Consider the following 21,543-nt stretch of genomic DNA (forward strand, 5'->3'; position numbering starts at 1 on the left):
TCTCTCCCATACGTTCTGTTCCATTTTCCCGAGACTCCTGGCCCGACCTAAGGGGAATATGGTCCAGAAAAGTTGTGACAGCACTGACTTAGTTAGTGATGATGGCATTAAACATGATCTGGTACAAGAGCAAAGAAACTTGTGGTCCTTTGGGTTGGACAGCTGGAAGGGGGCACTAGCCAAGGAAATGCAAAAAGACGTGAACTTGGTAGATGGTCCCAGGTAAGACTGGTTAGGTCCTTGAGGGCTGTGCTGAGAAGTGGGAACTTTCTCCAGAAGGCAATGGGAAGCCCATGGGAAAGATCTGGAGCAGAGGCATGACATGCTCAGGCATGTTCTTTAGAGAGGTGGTTCTCAGGGCAGATTGAAAGGCAGACCGAGCTGTTCCCTGAGAGAAACGGTGGTGCTTGAACCATGGTCCTGGCCATGGGAGCAGGTGTGAGGGGACATCAAGGAGACAGGATGTACAGGAGTTAGAGGTCAAATGAGGGTAAGAGTTGACGAGGAAGGAATCAACCAATACAGCTTTCTGGAATCTGGATTCCGGATTGGGTGACAGGCTGTGGAGGATGGGCTGGATGGATGAGGGATACAGAGAGGTGAGATACGTCTGCCCAGGAGCCATAAAGGTGGAGGAAGGAGTTGGGGAGTCACTGGCACCACTTGTGGGCTGAGTAGCTGTAAGAGTCAGAGGAGACGGAGGCAATGAGCCCACATTGCGGGCTTGGGAAATTGGGTGATGGGATAAGTGTGCTGCAGCCCAAGGGAAGGACGTAATGGGGAGAGGCGGATTCAGGGGGAGATTGAGCTCGGATTTGAACATGTCCCATCTGAGACACCTGTAGGTTGTTGAGGGAGGGGGTGTTTAGAGTGTGGCGCTCAGGACCGGGGTCTGCGCCGGAAATAGAAATTTGGGAGCTGTGAGTATTTAGGGGGTGGTCGCTGCTGTTCAAGGAGTAAGAAGAGAAAAAGATCAACGATGGATTCTCACTATTTTTTGCTTTGGTTGGACACGGTGAGCCTGTGATAGAAAAGTTAGAGAGGTAGAAGGAAAACCAGGAGAGAAGAAGCTTCCAAAGTCAGCAGAAGGACAGGTGACTCCCAAATCGGACTGGGGGCAATAGGACAGGTGCAGTCTGTTGGTTTGGTCTCCTGGACGTTTTCTAAACTATTTTTTAATGTTTATTTATTTTTGAGAGAGAAAGAGGGGGAGCGCAAGCTGGAGAAGGCCAAAGAGAGAGAGTGAGACAGAGGATCTGAAGCAGGTTCTGTGCTGAGAGCAGAGAACCCGGTACGGGGCTTGAACCCATGTACTGTGAAATCATGACTTGAGCCGAAGTCAGACGCTTAAGCGACTGAGCCACCCAGGCGCCCCGGTCTGCTGGACGTTTTCACGGGAAGGGCAGTTTCTGGCCGTCTGCAGCCTGCAGAACACTGGCCAGGCCTCGTCTGAAGTACGATTGTCCACAGGTGCCCAGGCTGACATTTGAAAAATGGAAACTTGAGCCGTATTGAGGCCCTGCCCCACTCTCTTGTCATACCTCCATCCTGCTCCTCACAAAGGAGTTGAAACGTGTGCTGGGGAGCCCAGCAGGAGGGCAGAACGGGGTGGGGACAGCAGATGGCCCAGGGCCCTTTTGTGGCAGGAGTCAGCCACAGCTGTTGGGCACAGCCCCCTGCAAGTTTAATGGGGGTGAACAGTTGTTGGGGATTTGCCGGAGGGATCACTGAGGGAGAGCACAAGCACGGGCCCTTCCCTAGGTGGCCCAGCTACCCTCAGACTCTGCTGACGGATGTCTGGGTGTACCTGGACAGAGGTCACCTTGCTTTACACAGTAGCCGTGTCCCTGCGCAAATTGTATAAACCCAAACACGATTTTGGCTTACTGGGATTACTTAAATCTTTAGGGACTGTGAGGGATACACCTGTGACTGGCGTCTGGGCCAGCCCAAATGAGGGGACAGTGGCTCTTGGTTTTCCTTCGTTCTTACTGGTGTGACTTTAGAAAAGGGCAGAGGAGGTGGGAAGGCTGCAGAAACATGGCTCGCGCTGCTGAACTCAGGGAAATTTGACTCTTGGACACAGACGAGAAACCCAGACCTGAATTCTAAAAGTTACAGCATCTTTGTCTTTTCCCTTTGCTCTTTGTCGGCACCCCTGTGGCCCACTTTTCTCCCGAGCACAGTGAAGGACATGGCTTGAGTCAGATGTCCGTGTCTCCCACAGGCCCCTCTGCAGGTCCTGGGAGGCAAATGGCACTTCAGCAACTTTGAAACAGGTCAGCTTGGCTGCTGCTTAGAGCCCTGTGTCCCCTGTCTTGTCCTGCCTTGTTTCCTCTCATCTGACGTGAGGCCACTTTTCAGGATTCGTTCACGGAGAGCCCCTTCTTTCGATCTTGCCTCGGTGCGTGCACACACTCTCAGATGCCTGCCGGAGAGATAGAGCTTTGGTTCCAAGTTATCTTCTAATTCCGGCAGCAATTTCGGGGGCCTCGCTGACCCTGAAGGGGTTAATCATGGTACCAAAGTTCTGTGCCGGATTCAAGTGGCAGGTGTGTTCTTAGAGGTGGGTAGGCACATGCCCAGCCGGCTGGATTCCAGGTGGACCTTCCAGGAGCTTGGGCACTGCTGTCTCCCTCTTCCCTAGAAAAGCCCAGACCATTCCTTGCCCTCATCCTTGTCCCCTCCCTCTCCAAGCCCAGGTCCTCTAGGTCCCAAGGCTTTCCTGATTGCCATCAAGATGGAACAAATCCTTGGGACCGGTCTTTCCTGCACCCTCCTCACTCCCTCTTCTCCATGTGGCCGACTCTACTTGTCCCACAAGACTGACTTTGGCATGGTCACCGCATGACCTCTTCTCTGCTCTCCCTTCGCGTGCTGGGCTTACCTCTCTGACAGTACACATCACACTGGGGTGGTTCCTTTCCATTTTATCGAGATCCCATTGATGTACAGCACTGTGTAAGCTTAAGGGGAGCAGCATAATGGCTTGACATACGTATATAGTGAGTGTGGGGGTTTTTAACTGCAGTAAAATATTCATAACACAAATCTACCATTCTAACTGTTTCTAAACGCACAGTTCAGTGGCATTGAGGACACTCATGCTTTTGTTCAACCGTCAGCACCCTCTGCGTCCAGAACTTCATCTTCTCCAACTGAAACGCCCATTGAACACTAACTCCCCATTTTCTCCCCTCTCCCCTACCAACCACCGTTCTACTTCTGTCTCTATGAATTTGATTACTCCAGATACCTCGTAAAGTTGCATCGTACAGTATTTGTCCTTTTGTGGCTGGCTTATTTCACTTAACATAATGTCCTCAAGGTTCATCCATGGCGCATGTGTCAGAATTTCCTAACCTTTTAAAAAGTTTGTTTAGGGGCGCCTGGGTGGCTCGGTCAGTTAAGCGTCCGACTTTGGCTCAGGTCATGATCTCGCGGTCCGTGAGTTCGAGCCCCGCGTCGGGCTCTGTGCTGACTGCTCAGAGCCTGGAGCCTGTTTCGGATTCTGGGTCTCCCTCTCTCTCTGCCCCTCCCCTGTTCATGCTCTGTCTCTCTCTGTCTCAAAAATAAATAAACATTAAAAAAAATAATAATAATAATAAAAAAAATAAAAAGTTTGTTTATTTATTTATTTATTTATTTATTTATTTATTTATCTAGAGAGAAAGATAGAGAGTGCAAGAGAGGGGCAGAGAGAGGAGAGAGAATCTCAAGCAGGCTCTGCGCTGTTAGCACAGAGAGTGACACAGGACTCAAACTCACGAACTTTGAGATCATGACCTGAGCCAAAATCAAGAGTCGGATACTTAACTGACTGAGCCACCCAGGTGCCCCAGAATTTCCTAACTTTTTAAGGCTGAATATTCCATTGTATGTATTCTCCACGTTTCCTGTATCCGTTCACCCGCAGACCCTTGGGTTGCTTCCTCCTTGGAGCTGTTGTGAACAAAGCTGCTATGAACATGGGTGTGCAACTATCGGTTCGAGTCCCTGCTTTTAGTTCTTTGGGGTACATACCCAGAAGTGGAATTGCTGCATCCTATGGCAATGGTGTGTTTCATTTTTTTGAGGAACTGCTGTACTGATCATATTGTGTCCACTTTGAGTCTGTCTCCCCGAGAGACTTCCAGAGAAGGGTTGGATCCTTGATCTTTGGCTCCACAGCCCCACCTGTGGGCTGTCTGGCACAGGAGATGTGCATCCAGTAAGTGCTTGTTATACTGACTAAAACAACTAAGGAATGCCCTTATTCCAGCCCCAGAGAACTCGTCCCAGAAAACAAGCAAGAATTGATGTAAGAGGGCTCAGAAGGATATGATTTCACTCCCTTCCTGCCGGTTAACGTCACATGAGGAAGTGAAAACAGGTAACCATATTTATAGAGAGGAGCCATCTGTGCCTAAATTGAGGCTGAGGACGAGGCTGACCTCAGGGCTGCGGGCTGCCTTCTATTAGTTCCTGTCTTTCAAGGGAGCCTGCGTTGGCCCCCACTGACGCAGTCTTTTGAAGTGTAAGGAATGTATGTTCACAATGGAGGTTTATCCATTCAACAAGCACGAAGCAAGCACCTCCGTGTGCCAGGCCTGCGCTATGCCCCGGGGAACACCAGCATGTGAAACGGAACTCCTTGCAAGAGGCAAACAAATAAACAATTACAATAGTGGGTGATTAAGCACCGGGTACTACAGGGGTTCTTGAGTGGGAGTGGGGGTGGTACTTAACCCACACAGAGGAAGGTCAGAGAAGGGAGAGGAAGGGGGAGGGGATAGCAGTGAGGCTGTTCCAGTTGGGGTGCAGCCTGTGGAAAGAGGATAGGGCCCACAGCATCCTTATCACTCACGATTCCTAGGAGTTCCCAAAGGAATTGAGTCCCCTGCCCTAGAAGGCTGATGTGCAGTGAAGCCATAAGACAAGTTATACTGCAGTTGGGGGCATCATGTAGTGCGAAGAGTGTTTAGTGGCATTTTGTTGAAAGTTTCGTAGGTCGCTTTGGTCTCATAGCTTTGTGCGGTAAAGGCCATTTAAAAGTCATTTAGGAGTTTCAGTTACATTTGACTTCACATTATGAGGGATTATACGTGCTGAGGGCACAGGTGTGGATGCTTTGCGGTCCCGGCGTATCCTTCAAAAAGTCACGGGTCGCCCTTGGGTCCGTGTGCTAGTCCAGGGTGTGGCGGAAAGGAGATTGCACAAAGGAATAATGAGCAGGGGCTGAATCGTGGTAGGACTTTTGTAAGGGATTTGGGCTAAGTCTGGGGAAGATGAGAGACACTGAAAACTTAAGCAGAAGAGCTGACGTGTACCAAATTTTGGCTTGAGTAGACCACTCTGGCCTTTGTGTGGAAAGCACGTTGGAGTGGGGGCAAGAAACGGTGAAGAGAAATGCTCAGAGAATGGAAGACCGTCTCTACTAACTGAGCACTTATCACGCCCTGGCCACCATGTTCAACACCCGGATGATTATTTACCTTAGAAACACTCTGGAGTCACCAAATGTTTTCAGCAGAAAAGTGACACCAGTGAGTTTTCCGCATCACTCTCCAGAAAACCGGGTCCTGGCCAGGGCTATCCTGGGACTTTGAGATGGGCTCGTGGATGTGACACTTCTTGCCCCTGGCTCCAGCGTGTGGAGTCACAGGGGGTAGTCACTTGGAGCTGCGCTCTGTGGGGGTTACTGGTCCCAAACTGAGGCAGCGGTAAGAGGCCGAGTTAGTCCATCCAAATGGGCTGATAAGTGGAGAAAGCCAAGCTGTGATCCCAAGCGCATTGGGGACGAGGGGAGTCTGTGGTTTGTGTGCTGAAGGCAGCTTTCTGTGTGGTACCCAAGGCTGTCAACATGGGTGTGCCGGGGCCCGTGAGAGGAGCAGATGAGGTGCAGGTATGAGCTGTTCTGACACCTTGCCATCCAGATAATCAACCAGTCTGTTTCTTTTATGTCCGCATTGCCTTGCCTTGATTCTGGTTTTCATTTCTTCTCTGGAGCATTGCAGAGGCTTTCGGTTCCTGGTCTGTCCCACACGGTCCAGCCAGAATTAATGTCTGAGAACATCATTCTGATTACATTAAAAAAGCCTTTAATCCTCATTATGCCCTGTAGAAGACTGACGGGAAAGGGAGAGATCATTGTTTCATTTTGCATTTATTTAGTTGCTAAAGTAGAGGGCAAGTTTTTCTCTTTGTCCCATATTAACTTGGCTCTGATATGCACTGTATACTAGGTACTCAAAGATATCAAGTGAATCCTTTCTAAAAGGATCAGTGTCGGGGCGCCTGGGTGACTTAGTCGGTTGAGTGTCTGACTTCGGCTCAGGTCATGATCTCGCGGTCCGTGAGTTTGAGCCCCGTGTCCGGCTCTGTGCTGACAGCTCAGAGCCTGGAGCCTGCTTCGGATTCTGTGTCTCCCTCTCTCTCTGGCCCTCCCCCGTTCATGCTCTGTCTCTCTCTGTCTCAGAAATAAATAAATGTTAAAAAAATTAAAAAAAAAAAAAGGATTAGTCTGGAAAGGTAAGGTGTGGGCCCACTCAGAGGCAGAGGGATGGACACTTTGCCCGTATGGGCCACTTCCATTACTGGGAGTCCAAGCTCTGTGAATTTTCAAGGTCTCCTTTCTCTTCCTTGACTCAGATGGTCTAAGATACTTAACCAATGGACAGCCTTCCATTGAGCGATTCCCCATCAGCTTTAAAACCTACTTCTCAGGAAACTACTTTCACCATGTTGTGCTGGGGATTTATTGCAATGGCCGCTATGGCTCACTGGGCATGAGCCGAAGGGCTGAGCTGATGGATAAGCCGTTGACCTTTCGGACTTTGAGTGACCTCATCTTTGACTTTGAAGACTCCTACAAGAAGTACCTGCACACAGTCAAGAAGGTCAAGATTGGGCTGTATGTCCCCCATGAGCCTCATAGCTTTCAGCCCATTGAGTGGAAACAGCTGGTCCTCAATGTCTCAAAGATGTTGAGGGCTGACATAAGGAAGGAGCTGGAGAAATATGCCAGGGACATGAGAATGAAGGTAGGTGCTGGGAAGACAAATGAGCAATGCAAAAGAGTTCTATCCCTGTCTTCTGTCTCTCTCTCCCTCTTGCCTCATGCCCCGTGTTTCTGGGACGGTCAAAATGTCCTTGAGGTTGTCTTACTTAGTAGCCACCCTATTAAAACAAAAAATCGAAATCATTCGCTCTTTGACACGGATAATTAAAGTTTCTCTTTGCTTATGCTACTTCAAACACTGGAGCTAAAGTTGATTTAGATGTTATAATTACAGCAGTGTCTTGGCCTACAATTCCTTCTATGCAATCAAATCTAAAATGTTAGCCATTTATTTTTATTTTTTTAATGTTTGTTTATTTTGGGAGACAGAGAGACAGAGTGGGGGCAGAGGCGGGCAGAGAGAGAGGGAGACACAGAATCCGAAGCAGGCTCCAGGCTCTGAGCTGTCAGCACAGAGCCCGATGCGGGGCTTGAACCCATGAACTGTGGGATCATGACCAGGGCCGAAGTCGGACACTCAACTGACTGAGCCACCCCGTCGCCCCAAATGTTAGCCATTTTAGATGAAGGTTATAGCTTTGTTGTGTTCTGTCTTTATTATAACAAGGTGATCAATCATCCCAGTTTGTCTGAAACTGAGAGGTTTCTCAGGACATGAAATTTTTAGTACTTAAAACCAGAAGGGCCTGTGCACAGCAGGATGAGTGGGTCAGCTGGTTTATCATCTCTTGGAGAGTTGCATTATATCTCTGCTTTGTAAGTTGCAACGCGTTTTGGCATAAAATCCTGACCCAGTGTCACAATAGGAAAGAAGCGTTTACTGTGCTGGCTTTATATAAACTACACTCGTAAAGCCTTCTTGCTTCTGCCGTGTCACTTCCATGGTGACACGATGCCTGCTTGTCCTTGTCCCTCCAGGGCTTGTGGAGTCACTGAGAGAAAGCCTGTGCCTACACTGAGGACCACAGGGGAAAAGAGACTACGCTGACTTCAGACTTAGTTCTGTTTAGCTCTTGGGGACCTGTCATTTTCACTCTGAGGGACCTGGAAACGAGATTCTTGATAAATTGAAACCACTCTGTGCATGTGTGTGGGGTGAGAGAGTCAGAGGAAAAACAAGCTGGTTTCTGGAGCAATGTAGATGGGACTTGGCTTTCACAAGACAGCACCAAGCACCCAGATGCAGCCTCAGGGGAGCTGAGGCCTTGGGCTCTGCTTCTCTGCTGTGGAAAAGGGAGCACGGTATAATCATTTCAGCCCCTGGGAAGTGGCACCTTTGCTCCTTGCCAGTGCAGACTGAGAGAGGAGCATCTGTCAGACCTCCTGTTTGGAAGGCCTTCCAGCTTCAGTGCCTTCCAAGCCACGGGATCTTGGTGGGCTGAGGGCAGGAAGACATGAGGGCGGGGTCCTTCAGGAGCCGGTGTGGTAACTCCTTACATCTCCTTCAGATCCTGAAACCTGCAAGTGCCCATTCTCCAACCCAAGTGAGAAGTCGGGGGAAATCCCTGTCCCCCAGAAGGAGACAGGCAAGCCCCCCGAGACGGCTCGGCAGGAGAGACAAGTCGTGAGTAGTATTTCCTCTTTCCCGAAAGCCCAACACACACATCTGTGGGGTTGTCCTAGCCCACGGGGACGAAGCTGTGTCGTGGGCCTTGGCATCTGAAGCTGACCGAGATCTCCAAGAGGACCGCCCCTCACACAGGGGGGCATCCCCTGTAGAGAAGGATCCCCCCTGCCCGTCACTCCCATTGCGCTGACGCCACCACCTGTCAGCTATAGACTCAGAAGAAGAGCCCAGCCCCAGACTGCAAGAGATGAAGGGTAGCCTGAAATCCTGGCACCATGGGAACAGCACTGGCTTTAGAACTAGGAAGCCTGGGTCTGGGGCCAGCTCAGCTCCTCCTGAGCTACGTGATGTTAGGCATGTCATGTAACCTTCCTGGGCTTCAGTTCTCGCAGCCAGAAGAGCGGATTGTTAGAACCGATGAAACCTTCCTAAAACCCCGCAGCCTTCTGTGCCCAGCAGAAAGCGTGATCATGGTTTAGGTCACAGCGTCAGAAATACCCACTTCTTCTTTGCTGACTCTAGCTCCCCTGTTTTAGCCCCGAGGCCAGTGATTCCACACCTACTGCTTAGGTCAAAATGACCCACTTGAGAAGTGACAGATTGGAGAAGCTGAGGAAGCCCAAAGTAACCAGTGATAATCCACTGGCAAATATTTGGGCCATACTTATACAGGGAAAAAATATTACTTTTATTAATACCAGCAGCATGCTGGGTCACAGGAGGCTCTCGCCGCACCAGGGATGATGTGGGTACAGCGCACAGTGGTCTAGGCTGAGCCCGGGCTCTGCTGCTCATTAGCCTTGTGGCCTGGGGAAGCCCTTCCCGAGGATAAAAATGCTGTCCCTGCCCATCTCACAAGGAGTCGTTAGGATCAACTGAGAAGTTGTAGTGAGAGCGGTTTATTCATGGGGAACTGCTTTCACGCAAGCACGTTATTGTCACGTCCACGCTGTAGAGTAAGAAGGGAGAGTTGTAGTTTTCACTTTCAGAGGAAGAAAGCCGAACACTGTGCTGTTGTGTAGCTGGTCGGTGATGGGACTGGGGCTGGACCCCAGGTCGGCCCTGGGACGGTGGCAGAACAGGGAGTGTTGGTTCTGCTTTTGGAAGAGCAGGACAGGATGGGGTGTTGTCAGTTTCGAGGAACATTCCCTATTTGTCCTCATTCCCCATCCCACTGCTGAGCCCAGGGTTCAGCTTCTAAGACAGAAAGGTGTTGGCTGAAATGATGGGGGTCCCGGCTTTGGAAGGGGAGGGATGATGAGGTGGGTGGGGGTTGGGAGCTCCTGTAGCAAGAGAGGTTGGAGAGCAGGGGGGATTCAGCATGGCTTTGTCCTTTTAGGGAGCAGGTTGGCTTCAGATCTTCCACACATGCCTCTGACCCTAATCCTGCCTCTGATGCTGATCACGGCCCTTGACTCTTGACCCTGACCTTAAATTAACCCTAACCCTGTCTCTCCCCACTCTGTGATGCAGTCGTCCACCCATTGACGTCCCTGAACAAAGTAGCAGTTGTCTCAGGGGACTATGAATATGTCAGCCGTTCCCAGAGGGTCCTGTAGCATAGAATTCCAGAAGTAGGAATCTGGTTACTCAAGAAACCAGGAAGGGGCCCTTTCCTTTGATTTGCTAGCTTTTCTGCCCCTGGAGGGGGCTTCCCTTTGGAGCTCCCAGTATACAGTCCATTGAATAGTCCATAAAGCCCTGCTTTGCCCTCTAAAGTCCTGAGCACATGAAGTCCTGAGCACTTGAAACCCTAAGCACCCTATGTCATGGATCGATGCCCCGAATGGCAGTTGTGGGTTTTTCAAACGATCCCTGTTGGATCCATTTTGCCTGCATCCACAGAACTCTGCAGTCCAAGCCATGTTCAGGTTTTAACCTGAAAAAGTTACCATGAGTGTCCAGGAATGGTAAAGCCAGCAAGATATCAGAAACTGGTTGTGGAGACAGTAGTCAGGGTGATGCGCCGGGTGCTGGGCATCTGAGAACAGTGGAGGAAGAAGGTGCATTTGAGTCTGGACTGTGGGATTTGAGGCGCTTCTCAGGTATCCTGGGACGGTGTCCTAGAAGCTGCTGAGAGTGCAGTTCTGGAGTTTGAGGAAGTTGAGGACTAGAGATAATGACATTAGAGCCGTCTACTGAAAAGCGACCGTTGGAGCGAAAGTTGGATAAGTTGATGAGGAAGGAAGGAAGTGCTGGCAGGCCCTGAGTAGCCCAGAGGAAGAAAAACCGGAATAGGAGATGGGGAAGGAATAGGCCGAGAGGATGGATCTGGAGTGTTAAGGAGCCTGTCTGCACCTGCAGGAGACAGCTGTTAAGGTCGTCGGAGCAAATGAAGGGGGGAGATGAGGAAGAGTTTAAGGGAGATGAGGAGGTAGAAGTTGACAGACTGTACATTAAATGGCTTTTATCCTGCTGGTGAAGGATGTGCGTCATCGGGTGGGAGTGAGCGGGTGGGTGGGTTACCCGTACAGGGTAGGAGGGTAGGAAGGAGGGGCTGCACACAGCATGAGGGCCCAGCTGAAGATGGATGGAAGGATCCGCACCCTGTCCTCAAACCTGAGCAAGCACAGGGTCCTCAGAGGGCTTGTTAAAACAGGTTGCCAGGCCCCTTCCCCAGTGCTTGTGATTTAGCTCACAGGTTCCCAGGTGAGGCTGATGCCGCGGGTCCAGGACCACTCTTGGAGATCCATGGTTTGATCAATCAGAATGAGAGAAGTGATCGGGGGGTTGACTTTATTTTTTATTTTTATTTTTTACTCTATTATTATTATTATTATTATTATTATTATTATGAGAGAGAGAGAGAGAGAGAGAGAGAGAGAGAGAGAGTCTTAAGCAGGCTCCATGTCCAAGGTGGAGCCCGATGCAGGGTTCCATCTCACGACCACGAGATCAAGACCTGAGCCGAAATCAAGAGTCGGGCGCTTAACCAACTGAGCCACCCAGGCGCCCCAGGGAGGCTGGTTGACTTTAAAACACAACAGAATGTCAAGATGAAGGTACTGGGTCTGCCGAGGCCCGAGCGTGACTCCAGACCGGCCTGGGCCTCTAGAGATTGAGGTGCTGAGGTGAAACTAGGGGGTGTGTCCCCAGCCTGACCCTCCAGCGTGGGGCTCCACTGAAGACACTCTGGGAGGAGCCCGACTGTTCATCCTCCTAGGGGCCAGATAGAGAAACTGGTTTTCAGTCACCCCCAGGCCATGCCCGTAACCTAATCTCTGGCTACTCTGTCACGCAGCCGAGGCAAGCGACCCTGTCTGCGCCTGCAGAGGACGGCGCTCAGACTGCCGCAGTTGTGAGTGTAAAGCCACCTTGTAGTGTTGGGGCCCCACTCGTCCTCTCCCCTCCTGTCCACCGGAAGCACGGAGCAGGCCTGGGGAGGGGGAGAAGGTCACTAAGGAGAGGGGGGTAGTCATTGGAGGGATCAGGAAGGAAGACCTGCAGGAAGATGGGGATTCAGTTCCTCTCTCTTCCCTCTATGTCCCGAAACTGACCCCAGCCTCAGCAAGACAGGCCCCAGGAGCCCAGAGGGGACGGCTCATGGTTCAGTGAAAGCATAAACTTTTCCAAAATGGTGGAGGGTAGCTGCAACCAGCCCCTGAACCCCCAGACCCTTACCCTGCCCCCACAGCCCTTTCTCCTGGGCACAACACTGGTTCCCAGGAGTCTTCCTTCATCAACTTTCCCCAGCGGGTCAGGCTTCAGGCATTTTCTTTTTCACAGCCAGAGCCGGGGCGGTGGGAGGGGCGGGGGGGGGGGGTTGGAAGAGTTTGACCATCAAGAGAGGCCAGGTGGCTTGTGGGTTCCTGTGGACCATTTTATATGAGCTGATCTAGGAAGACCATGGCCATCCTTGGGATTGGAAGCCCTTGCCACTTCTTGTTCAGTTTGGAGGTCAGGAGGGGAATCTAGAGGGCAGACATCTTGGCTGAAGTTTCAAGTGGATTGAGGTGTCACAAGGAGAGAAGATTCTTTCCCTAATTCCTCCTCAACCCTGCTTTCTGAGTTGCAGGGCTGGGTAGGGGCTACCAAGTAGGAAGAGAGCGGACAGAGAGGCAAGAGTTGAAAGTAAAATGAAGGGCTGCCTGAGGCAGGGAGCACAAGAGGGATGGCAGCCCCTCCCTCCCCCTCCAGATCCCAGCTTCCGCCATTGCTGCAGACTAGAACGCAGGGCACCCTGGTTCCTAGAGGTGTGTCTGGAGAGGAGCAGCTTCTCAGCTTCTACCCGTGGCCTTCACCAAGCAGGCTTTTCTCCAGGTAATCTTGATTTGGTGAGGAAATGAAAAAGGGATGCATTTGGTTGTGACCCAATAACTCCGCCAAATTCTGGCCGTCCTACCGTCGAATGGCCAGGACTAGGAAGGGTTTGTGACTCTGTCACTGTGTTATTTTTTTAGCATTACGTAAGGCCATCAAATCATTTCTAAATGTGCTGGGTGCCATATGAAGCTTGGGAGTGGCCCAAATGGTGGAATATTACCATAACAGGCAAGAGGCCCATCAGCTGTGGGGTCCCAGCCCCTTTCTGTGCTGGGATAATTTTAGTGGCTTTATATCCCTGACGACCTCATCCCTACAGCTGGAGCTACTTCCAGCCCTGCATTCCTCTCCATTTTTGCAGTTGTCTGAATAATCATTCTGGAAAGGAGGTTCAGTGTCCCTGGGGTTGACAGAAGAGTCAGCTGGGTTGGAGGGCGAGTGGCGAAGACTGCATTAGTGTCAGATCAGGCAAGGTTTTGAGAGGGAGACAGGGACCCTCCCCCCTCCCCCCACAAGTCCTTTGTCGCACTCGCTCCCCTAGGAGCTTTTGAAGCAAACCTTCTGCACAGAACCATCAAGTTGGCTCCTCTGGTTCTAAAAGAGACAGGGAGATAGAGGTTGAGATCCACGTTTGAAAGGCCTGCTGTGCACTTCCACAAACTCCTTCCCCATGCTGGGCCTCCCTCCCCTTTCAGCTCTTCACTGAGGGCCGCCATGGTGCTTCTCAGCAGCAGCCAGACACCCTCGGGATGGGGGGCGTGTTGGGCACAAGGGTTAGACCTGCGGTCGGAAGGGAAGTTTTTGCTTGTCACAGTGATTATTCTCAGGGGTCCGGGATGGTAAACTTCCTGCAAAGCTCATCCTCCTCCATTAAGAAGCTTTCCACCTAAAATGCCAACAGTTGCCCTCCTGAGAACCATGAACGCTCCCGGGGGGGCCCTTCTGTCTCTGACAGTCCGCAGCTCTTGGCTTGCTGCCGATGGGCTGAACCTGGGAGCTTAGGGGGTGAGTGGACAGTGGTTTTCTGCCTGGGCTGCCTGTGTCAGCATGAAAGTAGCTCATTCCAGTTGGAGCAACCGCGTGGAACATTCTTCTCAAGTGGGGCAAGAGTCCCTGAGGACCTGTGAGAACATCTCTGTTCTGTCTCTGCTGTCTGGCTCCTCTTCCTCCTCCATCCCTCCTCTGCTCTTTTTTGCTGTTTATGGTCCTTTTCCTCCCTTTGTCTTCCCCTTTGGTTTCCCTTCTCGGTCCTCTGTCTCTGTGGCGGCCTGTGGCTCTCCCGGGCTTTGCTCCCCCTGCTGGAGACCCTCAGGCTCACAGAGGTTACTAAGCTCCATCTTAAGATCTCCCTCCTTTCACTGCTGGCCCCAAGCTCCACAACGGAGTTCCTGCCCCATTTCTGTCTTGAAGGATCACAACAGTTCCTCCAGGCAGTTGCTCAAGTGAGGCCATGATGTCATAACGAAGTCATAGAGAATCACCTTGATTCTAATTGCATTGAAGATACTCTGAATGAGGCCTACGAGGTCATTCTCTTTGGATTCCAAATGAGAAAATGTCCCAAAAGGTGGAAAGGAGAAAATTTTCTTAGCATGGAAATTAGAGGGGACGCCCCCCCCCCAACACACACACACACACACACACACACACACACACAGAGTAGAAAGGCTGTGGAAGGAGAAGTAGGATCTTCTGGATGATGTGGAGTTTCCTTCTCGAAGGCCAGACAAGGTAGTTTCAACGCAGAGGACTGCCCAGCTTAGCTCCCCTGGGATTTCATAGGGGCCAAGGTCCCTGGGGATGCTTGGAGAAACCGGGATGGATGGGGAGTCTTGACAGGAGAGACCTCCTGAGGCCGAGTGAGCAGGGAGCCTCCTGCAGGTCAGATGGCACCGGGGGTCCTGGCCGGGTTCTCCGGAGCAGCAAGGAGGGGAATCGCAAACAGTGGCTTGTGGCGCTTGGTCTCTGGCCAGAGCCTCCTGTCTCAAGAGGACTTGGAAGAAAGGGCAGATCCTGGAGAGTCTCTTCTGGGCCCAGTCTCTCAGGCTGAGGCCTGTTTGCTTACGTAGCAACTTCAGCTGTCTGCCCTGCAGCTGCCAGAGGGTGCCTGCCATGCTGGGAGGTAGGGCGTGTGAATGAAGAGCGGGACTGGCTTTGAATGAGGGTGACAGGTGGGGAAGAACCAGTCCCGCCCTCCCAGTGCCCCTCCAGCTGAGGCCTACCCAGGTAGGTCATAAGTCCCAAATCGGTGCCTGGCCTGACCTGATTCCTGCCAGAGTAGACAAGAGAGGAGGGTCTGGGCTCTCTGCTTGAACTAGTAAACGCTGGGCCAGCACCATCCCTGGTTTAATCTGTTCCTCACCCTTAACGCTGAGGTCCGAGAAGTCAATGTTAGAGTTGCACCCTTACTGTAGAACCCTCTCTAGAATCCGGAGTCCACAGAGAATACAGCTAAACTGGTCCTGATGGGCATGTTTGTGTGGGAAGGTGAGTAGATGAACACGTGGGCATGTCCACTAAGAGTCCACTAAGGGGCTCTGACCTTGGGGAGACAGGAGTAAGCAGTACGAACAGAATGGTGGCCTGTGCGTCCCAATCAAGCGGCCCTGAACTGGACATAGAAGGATAGTGTCCCTGAAGTATCCTCATACAACAGAAGCAAGAGGCAGATTTCCCTTAGAAGGAAGGGAATGGACCTTGGCTCCAGGGAAAGCTATTCGTCCTAGTAACCCAAGATCTACGAGGCACTTGGCACAAAGTGCTGCTAAATGAATTCTTGTGGGCTGGGGCGCCTGGATGGCTCACTCGGTTAAGTGTCTGACTCTTGATCTCAGCTCAGGTCTTGAGCTCAGGGTCATGAGTTCAAGCCTTGTGTTGGGCTCCACGCTGGGCCTGAGGCCTACTTAAAAAAAAAAAAAAAGAAAAGAAAATCCCGTGGGTGAGAAAGTAGCAAGCAAGCTACAGGAGCCTGTTCTCCCGGCTGCCACCCAGGCCCTCTGACCTTTGCTCCCCCATCAACTGCCAAGCAGAGAGGGGGTGGGCGTTGAAAAGTGAGGAGAGGAGGTGCCCCAGACACAGGCCTTACACAGAGTTGCAGAAAGGGGACTGGGGATTCAGGGCGGATCCTATAGGCTTTCCTTCCACTTCCTGCTTCTTCTCTTAAACCCAGTCTCACACAGACACACGGCCCTGGGGTGTGAGGTCCCCACTTCAGTCCCCGACATGCTGCCATGAACTTTCTGGTTCTGAGCCTCCTTGTGGCTTCACTGCCACCAACATCCAATCTAGCCAAGCTCTTCCTGGGCACCGAGGCCGCCTCAGGGTGTGAGAGACTCGAGGTTCGACGTGATGGTTCACTCTCCCCAGACTCTCAAGGTTTAGGTAGCAGTGGCGAACACTCCTAGCATTTTATAGATATATTTGGATTAAGTGAGCGAATCACAAGCCATATAAGATTGAGACAAACTGGAAAACTCAAAGTACCATATCTACTCCCAGCTACCTGGGATGAGAGGTCACGTTAAAAATGTGGGGCCACATCAGAAGAGCGTGGGAGCACCTGGTTGGCTCAGTTGGTACAGCATGCGACTCTTGACCTCAGGGTTGTCAGTTCAAGCCCCGCGTTAGGCGTGGCGCTTACTTACAACAGAAAACCAGAATGTGAATTTCCACCGTGTGCCAGACTAAGGTTTCTGTGCTACGGAATACCTTCTCTATGGAACCAGCATAGAGAACCTACCTACCTTCTGAACGGCCTCTACTGTTCACACATGGGACCAGGCCATCGAGCAGTCACCCTAAGTCACCCTGGGTACGTTTCCATGACAACAGATGAGGCTGGGACCGTCCACTTGTGTGCTGAGGGAAGTGCCCCCTTCTTCCTTGCACAACGTGTAGTACTGGAAACGTGAAGTCCTCTACCCCATTTTCCCTAAAACAGGAGGCGGGCTGAGAGCCCTTCAAAAGGAAAGGTCTTTGAGATCTTTTCCTTGACTGGGGAGGGGTTTGGAGAACTACGTTGTTCAGTCTAAAATAATAGCCGTGGATCTGATGAGAGGTTCTGGGCAAGTGCAGATCCGGCTGAATCATCATCCTGGTGCTTGTGTTTCTTAAAAATATATCCCTTTGCAGAATTCTAATTATAGCCAGGGGAGCACTTGGAAGAGGTCTCTCCACGCACAAGCTCTGGCCCTGAGACGAGCTGGCCAGGAGGGAACTGTATTTCTGGCTGGGCCCCACAGGCACTTCTGCCCTTCGCCAGGCCAGGAAATTGCAGCCACTATCACTGTGAAAGAAAAGGGTTTCCTCTTTCAGGCAGTTCACTGGGGATCTCAGTTGAACTCCTTTTCTGCCAGTATTAGCCTTTTGTTCTCCCCTGGGTTCTGGATGCCTAGGGGGACATGGTCGGGAAGTGGGATACAGAGGACGGAAACAATCTAGTCCCTTTCTTTTGGAAGCGCTCAAGCTCTCTGTCATTGCAGAACCACATTCCGCTTTCCAAGCAGGCAGGTTCCCCAGGCGGCTTTTAGAGGTAAGGTAGAGCTCTTCCTGCACAGGAAAAAAAAAAAAAATTCTTCCTACATGTTAATTCTAAGAATGTTGTTATGGTGACTTGAATTTCTGGCTTAGGACTGTGTTTAAAACATCCCATCATAAAGGTAACTTAAATGAAGCCCTATCAGCCATTTACACGTTAGTGAGAACTTGACCCGAGTCTATTGAGAACTACAGGGTATTCAACAGTGGGGATTCCTAGGTGAATTTACTTGATCCCTGCTGTCGATTTGTTCAGTCTCCGAGGCAGGGATAATGATTATGAACCTGCAGGGTTCTTTCACAGAGGTACCAGAGGACATACCCTAGCATATAGGGGCAAGGAGTAATGCATCGTGAGGGAAGGAAAGTGAGAAGATGCTTAGGGGAGAAGTGGCATTTGGGCTGGACCTCGAAGGTATGACAAGAAGGCATGGGGGAGGTGCAGAGACGGGGGTGGTTGTGGTATATATCCTTAGGTGCTTGGGAGGATGCTTTGGGTGGCCAGCAGGAGGATGGATCGGTTTTCTTCGTGGTTAAGGGCACGGGCCTAGATTCTGGGGATGAGCTCTGGCTCCGCCACTTGCTAAACGTGTGACTTTGCTTTCCACAAGTTTGCTACCTTTCAGTGCCTCGCTTTCTTCCCCTGTATCAACCCCATCGGGTTATGGTGAGAATTAGTTAATCCCTGTAAAACTCTCAGAGCAATGCCTGGCGCCTAGTTAGTGCCAACTAAATGAAAGCTACTTATAATGGTGATTTCTCAGCACCTGGAAGATGGGGGTGGGGGTGGGGTGGGGAACTGGTGGAGGTGCTAAGGAAAAGTTTAGAAAAAGGAGGCTAAAGACCCCCCCCCAAATTAAAGTACATCTGTTTGGGGGGGGGGGGGTGCCTGGCTGGCTCCATTGGTAGAACCTGTGGCTCTTGGTTTCCGGGTTGTGAGTTTGAGCCCCACGTTGGTGTGGAGATTGCTTAAAAATAAAATCTTAAAAAAAAAAAAAAAGTACATCTGGTTTCAAGGGAGCCAGGAGTGGACCAAGGGTAAGGGTAAAGTTTTAGGAACACAGACTTTGAAAAATGTGGTGAAAATTGTTTCCTCAGAGCTGATGGGCTCCGAGGTGAGGAAGTCAGGCGAGTGGACAAAAAATGGCTTCCAGGCGGTGGCGTAGCGGTGGCTACCTGGAGCCGTGATCCCCGGCGAGCCCACATTCCAGGGCGGAGCGGCTAGGTTGTGTTGTCTTCTAGACCTCCTTGACCCTGTGGACCAATCCAGCAGGCACTGTTGGTCACAGGACTGAGGGAAAGGACACAGGTCAGTGCAGATCTGTTCCAACACCTGAGAAACCAGGTTAGGCTTCTGTCTTGCTAGCGCTATTCTCACACATGAGGGTCAGCACATTTATTGGAGTTTCAAGAAGAAATGTGACTCGGTGTTGAGAAGGAGGCCAGGTCGGGAAGAAAGCATGGGCAGGAAAGGTGTAGACACTGGGGTGAACCCACTGGGAGGTGCTCAAGGACCCTGGAGTGGGGATTCTCTTGGTAAACACAAGGAACAGACAAGGGGAGATCTAAAGAGCCACTATGGCTTAGGTCCTACATAGTGTGCAGGGCTCCAGGGAAGAAAAATGACTCTAATTTTTTTTTAATTTCTTAATGTTTATTTATTATTTTGAGGGAGAGAGAGAGAGAGAGAGCACAAGAGAGAACATGAACAGGGGAGGGGCAAAGAGAGAGGGAGACAGAATCTGAAGCAGGCTCCAGGCTCTGAGCTGTCAGCACAGAGCCCGACACGGGGCTCGAACTCACGGACTGTGAGATCATGACCTGAGCTGGAGTCGGATGTTCAACCGACTGAGCCACCCAGGCACCCCAGAAGACTGACTCTTATGAGTGAGTCTCCGGACGTCATGCAGGGTGTGGCCACATCTCCGGAGTGGAATGCTTGAGAACTTTCTAGGCATGTGTTCTGACTCCACATGTGAACCTTCTTCAGGCCAACTCGACTAGCATCGTGTCTGGACTGGTGTTGTATTAGTGAGTTAATGGAGGGAAAGAAATGATACCGGTCAGGCTCAGATTTGGCGGCAGGTGAGGTTGGGGTGACTTAATCATGATTCGCCATGATGTGAAAGAAGGTCGGCGGAGGTAGTGGGGGCATCTTACTGCTCTGCCTCTTTATTGTGCTGCCGTGAGGGCCGAGCTCCAGCCATCGCTTCCACAAGAAAGAAAGAAAAAATGATGAAGGGCACATGCCAGTTGTTCTCTGAACAGGCGTCTGGTAACCTCCACTTTAGTCTCATTGGCTGCAACGGAGTCCAACGCCTTGCCCGGCCTCAGGGGGCCTGGGAAATGTAGTTTGTATTCTAGGCAGCTCTGTGCCCGGCGAAAAATCTGGGTTTTGCCAAGGAACAATGGAGGAGTGGAGTGGATGTTGAGGATGTGGGTGAGTGGATGTGACTCTGCCACACAGAGATGATTAAAAACGTGAGGTTAAAAAAGAAAAACCATTCAATACAAATGTAATTTATATTTGGATAAGGAATATATGCTTATGTAGTTCTACTACCAGGAAAGACAATGTGGAAATTGTATTTTGATTGCTCTAGGAAATGACCTCCATTTAATGCTTTTGTAAAGCAAGGAATGCATAGGGATACTTCAGGCTTTTCCATTGGCAAGTGAATTTTTGATTGCTCAACTTCCTAAAAGTGGAGACCATTGAGGAGGGGAGAAGTAGATTTGCCTTTCTAGGCACCTTTGCCTCATGAGGATGCAACTTATGGGGAGTCTCTCTGAAGGAGAAAGTCCCATATTCGCTGTTTGAAAAGATAACATACCTCAGGCAAGGAAACCAAACAGAGACTTTATTTCAGGCTGTATGAAAAAATGAACGAGATACAAATGGACTCTGAGCCAGACTTGTCTGCAAGAGCCCTGGTTCTCTCCACGTCAGCGGGCTGAGGGCTAGGGCAGAGACATAAATGTCAGTTTGAACCCTCAGGCAAAAGTGTCAACTCAAGAATGGTCCTGACAGTGGCCCCTGGGGGCTACTCTGCCCGTGGCTCTGTTTATAGGGAATGGCTGATGTCTAGGGCACGTATGGCTGGAGGACACCATCACCCTGCAGCTCAGAAGCCTTGAGCTCCTTGATGCGGTGAGCAGGGGTCTACACGTAAGGAAGCATTGAGACTTCTGTCCACTGGCAGCCATATTTATCAGCATCATCTGTGTATGTTGGGCACCATGAGCAGAGACACAAAGAAACAAAAGGCACGATTCCTGATCCATAAAGCAGGACACATGATCATGCTGAGAAATCAGCCCCATGCAACACAGAGACAAGTTGACAAGTTCTTTAGTAATGGCACATAGTCAGTCAGGGAAGGTTTCTCGACCAGTTTGAATAATCAGGTTTCAGAAGGGATGTTCGTAGACTGTTGACATGGGATATGTCTGTAAAAAAGACAGAAAGGGAGGGAGGTGAAGAGGAAGAGAGTGAGAGGAGATGGAGGTAGAGGGAGAGACAGAGAGAATGAGAATATGTAGGGGGTAGAACTTGTTGCCGAAATGTGAAGCCTATCCTTAAGCAGCACCCTAGATGGAAGCTAGCTGTTCGTTTCTGGCTCTGATAACGTTGAATGAGTTGGACCACGTTCATGCCAGGGGAAAACCGTTTGCTGTTAGGAAGCCTTTCAAAGGATAAAGCAAGAAACTTTTAAACAATTATATTTTCATTTTGGTCTCTTTTCTTCAAACACTTAAAACAAGGTTCACGTGTAGTGTAAAAATGTCTTCAGTCTTCTTATAAACTTTTGGATCAGGACTCACTAGCCACACTGAATATGCTAAAGTTGGTTGTTTTTGTTTTGTTTTAACGTTTTTTTGTTTTGCTAAACTTGGTTTTTAATCTCAGTTCTCTCTTATCCAAGAGGGTAGGAGGCTCACTGAGAAATGGGGAAACTGTGAGCTAAGTCGTCGAATGCTTAGGCATAGTTTTATATTGGGAAATCATCGAGGAAATGTCTTTAATGAAGACAGATGATGCGCCTTCTGATTTTCCTTTACCAGCTTGAAGTACTTTCTTACATGACTTCACATAAATGCTTAGTACTTCAGAAAATGTATTTACAGAGGAGATGATTTGCCACTGAATGAGTTTCCACACCTGACATGCTTTTTC

The 21,543-nt window shown here is 50.5% G+C and overlaps 1 protein-coding gene across 6 annotated transcripts in view; it reads left to right on the top strand.

Moving 5' to 3' along the window:
* The window catches only part of VASH2 (vasohibin 2), a 51,189-nt gene that overhangs the window by 16,699 nt on the left and 12,947 nt on the right, over positions 1 to 21,543 (top strand). For all 6 annotated transcript variants that reach the window (XR_005781746.1, XR_005781747.1, XR_005781748.1 and 3 more), the window contains 2 exons: positions 6,641 to 7,022; positions 8,449 to 8,564. Coding sequence is in view for 3 of the 6 variants with exons in the window: in XM_040446429.1 (XP_040302363.1) it covers positions 6,641 to 7,022; positions 8,449 to 8,564 (498 nt within the window). In the remaining 3 variants the exon portion in view is untranslated. The remainder of the gene's footprint in view (positions 1 to 6,640; positions 7,023 to 8,448; positions 8,565 to 21,543) is intronic.

This window comes from Herpailurus yagouaroundi, unplaced genomic scaffold, assembly GCF_014898765.1.
Source record: "Herpailurus yagouaroundi ecotype Mexico unplaced genomic scaffold, PumYag 195, whole genome shotgun sequence".
Taxonomy (NCBI): Eukaryota; Metazoa; Chordata; class Mammalia; order Carnivora; family Felidae; genus Herpailurus; species Herpailurus yagouaroundi.